We start from the raw sequence: 5,591 nt of genomic DNA on the forward strand, positions 1-5,591 counted from the left end.
TTTGCCAAATATTTGATATGTTATATTGTCAAATTGTAAACTGCAACTGCACATCGTTTTGTAAATTTAGTTAAAGAGGAAATCTAATTCATAATCTAAACACCCCTATAGATTATATACAGTTATCATGACCAATAAGCAGCTCATGTTCACGACGGTGTTGTGTTGCTTTTCGTCGGTTTCACATCCTCTTCTTCTTTAACGAGATGATCAATTATTAGTATTCTAAAATATGATTATGAACCCTTTAAATAACTCCATTAGTTGGCACAATTAAGGCATTTGGATTGATTCCTTTTGAGCATCATTTTCGCTATTTAATTAGTCCCCAAACTTCTTGTATTGCATGATGTGCATGGAAAGGTCCATTCAATAAAAGATTAGGGATCTTTGAAGTAATCAAAACCAAAGAACCGGCCCTAGTAATTGATGTAATTGGTAAACATTGACAAATAATGTAATGCATTCTTAATTGGAGCTACAACCTTGTCTTCCATTTTTTTTGTAATTGTATATGTTAGCCGGCCATTCTGCATTGAAGTGTGCAACTTTGTTGTGGGAGTTTCTTTTGTTCTCAATTGTAGCAAATGTCTCGACAACCGAGATAAATTTATTGAATTTTATAAAAGTACATGTCAATTTATATGCTCCTAACTATTTTTTAATACAAATAGCTGCACCTTCTTATTTGCAAATGCTAAGAACAGTTGCTTACGTGTAAACTGTAAGTTATGAGTACGGACATAACTTGTATTTGGAAATTTGGAGTTACAACATCGATATTAAATTTGAGCAATATTCATGTGGTATGTGTGACAAAATGGAATTTTTTTTTTTTTCATGGAAAAGAGTTTCCAAGGAAGCCAATATAACTATGTCAATGGTGGGTCAGAGCATCTTTACAATGACTGGGGTAAAAGTTAACGTTAAAGGTTTTTCAAAGGATATGTCAAAAGGTAAATGTCAAATGTTAATTTGATAGTTGACGTGACAATGTCAGATTTTTTTCTTTTTCCAACCGATACGTTTTTTTTGTTAAATGATATTTGTAGGTCTCATTTTAAAAAGAAATCAATTAAAATAAATTTTCAAGATCTATAATTAGTGCATTAATGGGACCCACACAATATGTAAAAACCCGTCCCCAATTATACGGCTTTATTAAATTTAAGGCAGCGAATTGACGAAAATGTCTCTAGAGGCGAGATTGTTGACCTTCGTTGACCAGCATATAGTGAGACGTATGAAACATTTTTTAGCGTATCCTTGTAGTACTCGACGGCAGGAACTCGTGGACGCAAGCATAACCGGATTCGGAGTCTTAGTTATGCTACCTTTTAGAAGAAACAAATTCGAAATTTGCATTTGTCTGCCTATTGATATAATTGAGTGGTGGGAATTATATGGGATTGGAAATTCAAATCGTGATTTCTCTCTAAATGTTGCAAACTTTTCTTATTTTTATAATCATCATATTGTTGCAGTCATATTTAGAATAGGAACGTGATTATGTAAATCCTAGAGAATATGGAAAAGTATCTTATATTCCTATCAGGAGTTGATTATCTATTAAATGTTGTAATCCTAAAGGGAAAGGTTTTTACTTATCATACTACTATAAATAAAGGCACAATGGGGTGATACAAACACACCTCACAATTAAATCACTCTCTCTTCTCTCTAATTGTGGTCAGCCCCCTCTCTCCCTAATCCCCTAGATTAGTTCAATCAAATAGGCTTACAACACGTAATCAGCACGCTCTTAACAGAAGCTGAGGAATTTGACGTATCGTAGGAGGATGCTATCTTCTATAAAATTCAAAGGCTTATATTTGTTTTATGCTAATCTGGTACGCTTAAAATAAAGTAAGATATTTGAAACGTCCATGAAGCATGAAAACATTCTTCATGATACACGAACTCCTTTATGTTTATATTTTCCTTACGATATATATATATATATATATATATTGATTGTATATGTTTATGTATTTGTTTCATGCATTACGCAATTAAATTGCTATGTGGAATATGTGAGTCAAAGTATAAAATCAAATTAGAAACAATTCTAGGGTTTCTTAAACCTTAACAAAATTTGAAAAAAAAAAAAAAAAAAGGGAAACAAAAGGGAACCAGGCCTGAAGCCTGCTCACTCTAGTCTTAGCCCATTTTCTACTTTCGTTCATCTCTCTCTCATTCAAACTTTGTGCCAATTCTAAGTAAATTCTCCTTAATTCTTGCAACGTCATAATATTATATATCCTTATTTAAAAATTAATCTGTCTGCAACTACATCTTTTTGCTGGATCTGAAAACTAGAGGTAATGGACGTTGCTTCTTCTTCTTCTTCATCCGCTGATGATAACCCCCCACGTCGAGAAAAGTATGATGTGTTTATCAGTTTCAGAGGTGAGGACACCCGCCTTGGTATTACCAGCCATCTTCATGCTGCCTTACTTCAGAAGAAAATTGAAACCTACATCGATAACAGACTTCAGAGAGGAGAAGAAATCGGACCTGCCCTTCTAGAAGCAATCGAGAAATCCACCATTTCGGTGATCATTTTCTCACAAAACTATGCTTCTTCCACATGGTGTCTGGATGAGCTTGTGCATATACTCAAATGCAACAACAGAGAAGGCCGGATGGTTATACCCGTATTCTATGACATCAATCCATCTGATGTACGAAAACAACACGGGAGTTATGCAGATGCATTTGCTCAACTTGAAAAACGATTCGCTAACAATATTGACAAGGTGCACAAGTGGAGGGATGCTTTGACGACTGCATCCAATCTATCTGGGTTTGATCATTCAAATAAATCCGGGTAACTAACTCATTCTTTAACTTGCCGAAAGTTATAAATTTTCTTTAAACGTGTGACAATTTGATTTGAGCTAAGATTTGGTAAAACGTAGTTAAGACTAACTATTGCTTTTCTACCTAATCATATACATCTATACGTCAGGACGGAGGTAGATCTAATTCAGAAAGTTGTCGATCATATTTGGACCCAATTGTGTTGTGAATCATCCTACGATTTAAAGGGCTTTGTTGGAATTGAAGGCCGCATTAAGAAGATCGAATCGCTATTAAGCATTCATTCACCGGATGGTTGCATCACTATAGGTATTTGGGGCATGGGTGGTATTGGCAAGACCACCCTTGCTGAAATTGTGTTTCACAAACTCTTTTCTAAATTCGAAGCCTCCTGTTTTCTTAGAAATGTTAGGGAGAGAGAACAAAAAGATGGGTTAGAAGAGTTGCAAAAAACACTTGTTAAGGAGATATTAAAGGAAGAAAGTTCATCCATAGGATCAACTTATGTTGGAGAAAGGCTCAGTCGCACAAAGGTCCTCATTGTTCTTGATGATGTGAGTGATTCAATGCAATTGGAACATTTAGCTGGCGATCGTCTTCTGTATGGCATTGGAAGTAGAATCATTATCACAAGTAGAGATAGAGGTACACTTGGGCAAACTGTTGAAGAGGGTAATATCTACGAGGTTGAGGTATTAAAACCAAATGACGCTTTTCAGCTCTTCTATTCACTTGCTTTCAAGAATAACAGTACTCATAAAACAGATTATAAGGAGTCGGCAAAAAAGGTTGTGCATTATGCCAAAGGCGTTCCTTTAGCTCTTATAGTTCTGGGGTCGTCGTTCTTCAATTGCAAGAGCAAAGAAGAATGGGAAGATGAATTCAACAAATTGAAACGATTTCCCAGTGAAAGTATCCAGAAAGTATTGAGAATAAGTTATGATAGATTGGAAATAAATGAGAAGGAGATATTTCTGGATATAGCATGTTTTTTTTAAAAGGTGGCCTATGGATGAGGTAAAACAAATGTTAGATCTTCGTGGATTTTTTACGACAGTTGGAATTAGAATTCTCATTGATATGTCTCTCATATCAATTGATTCAAAATGGGGAAAGGAAACCATAGAGATGCACGATTTGCTACAAGAAATGGGAAAGACAATTGTTCAGGAACAATGTATTAAAGATCCCTGTAAACGGAATAGGTTGTTCACTAATGAGGATGTCTATCGTGTATTGAAGAGTAACACGGTAAAAGCCAAATGCATTCAATTTATTTTATTTTTTTTTGCTTTAATTTTTTTTTGGAAAAAATATTACAAACTTGAGATGATAACAGAACAAAGTAAAACTATAATAAAGAAGTCAGATTGTTAAAAGATGAATTTGATTGAATTTTTATTGTGTTAGGAAGTCTTTGGAATATGAACCAATTATCTTGGATATTTGACTAGACTATAAGACACTTGTACATCATTACCATCGGAAATACTCTTTTTCCAAATGTGTGTTACATTTTAACATGTTTATATTCACATTTAAACTTTCTTGTTATTCTCAGGAACTCCAAATGTTGAAGCCATACAGGTTGATTGGTCTTACATTGAAACGCGAGCATTGAAACGTGCAGACTTCGAAAAGATGTCTAATCTTATAATGCTAATTGCGGTTGATGGCTACCAACTCGCCGCTTCTCTAGACCTTGTTGATTCTCTTCGTTATCTTGAGTGGCCCAGATATCCACTGGAATCTTTGCCGTCAAATTTTTGTCCGGAAAATCTAGTTGAGATTCATATGCGACAGAGCAAAGTTAAGAAGCTTTGGAATGGAGACCAGGTATATTATATTATATGCCTATTTTAATTCTTGTGTAAAATCAAGTGTAGAAATTAATTATATTTCTATTTACTCTTGATACAGAGACTTGTGAACTTACAAGTGATCGATTTGCATCACTCTAAAAATCTAACTGAAGTTCCAAATCTCTCTGGGAGTCTAAAACTTGTGAAGATAGATCTCTGGGGCTGTGAAAGTTTGGTTGAAGTTCCATCGTATTTTCAACATCTTGACAAGCTTACTCATCTTAATCTTGGAAACTGCAAGCGTCTCAAGTATCTTCCAGAGGTGCCCGGAAATATTCAATACTTGGATTTAGGAAGTAGTGGTATAAAGGAGTTGCCTGAATCAGTTTGGTCTAACGAAAATATTTCTTACTTCAATATAAGATATTGCAGAGACCTTGAGAAACTTTCAAGCAACAGATGTAAGATGAAATTCTTTGGTAGTTTTTATCTAGATGGCTGCACATTTCTTCGCGAGTTTTCTGAGCTTCCTAGGGATATAAGTAAATTATCATTGGTTGGTTGCAAGAGACTTGTGAGTCTACCAAACGACATTTGTAAGTTGAAATGTCTCAAGGAACTCGATCTCTCTGAGTGCTCTAAACTTAAAAACTACCAAGAGATCATGGAGCTAATGGAACATCGGCCCTTAATTACACGTGGGCCCTTAATGAAACGTGGGCCCTATGCTCAGTTTACCGCCTCGATGACCTTTAATGACAACTGGAGAATATGGAAGTCAAGGCCCTATACTTAAATGATTTATTATTTAATTTTAATATTTAATTAATATTTTATCTAGTTGGACTAAGGAATGGGGTCCGTCTCAAGTCACGGCCCTATATTGGTTAGTGAGTTATCCCATATAATATATACCTCAGTTTACGTGTATGGGACATCATATTGTGATATATATGTGTTTAGTTA

At 34.9% G+C, this 5,591-nt stretch overlaps 1 protein-coding gene across 1 annotated transcript; it reads left to right on the forward strand.

The window, feature by feature from the left end:
- The first annotated feature begins 2,170 nt into the window (after positions 1-2,170).
- LOC103949493 (disease resistance protein RUN1) lies at positions 2,171-5,591 on the forward strand. The gene is made up of 3 exons (XM_048565922.1): positions 2,171-2,830; positions 2,972-4,074; positions 4,385-5,591. Exons 1-2 carry the CDS (start codon positions 2,325-2,327, stop codon positions 3,819-3,821), a joined length of 1,356 nt encoding a protein of 451 aa, XP_048421879.1. The 5' UTR covers positions 2,171-2,324; the 3' UTR covers positions 3,822-4,074; positions 4,385-5,591.

This window comes from the organism of the source record quoted next, unplaced genomic scaffold (genome assembly GCF_019419815.1).
Source record: "Pyrus x bretschneideri cultivar Hongxiangsu unplaced genomic scaffold, Pyrus_bretschneideri_v1 Contig10, whole genome shotgun sequence".
Taxonomy (NCBI): domain Eukaryota; kingdom Viridiplantae; phylum Streptophyta; class Magnoliopsida; order Rosales; family Rosaceae; genus Pyrus; species Pyrus x bretschneideri.

Coding starts and splice junctions, on each gene's coding strand:
- LOC103949493 (XM_048565922.1), top strand. CDS start 2,325: ATGGACGTTGCTTCTTCTTCTTCTTCATCCGCTGATGATAACCCCCCA. Junction 2,831..2,971: donor GATCATTCAAATAAATCCGG/GTAACTAACTCA, acceptor TCTATACGTCAG/GACGGAGGTAGATCTAATTC.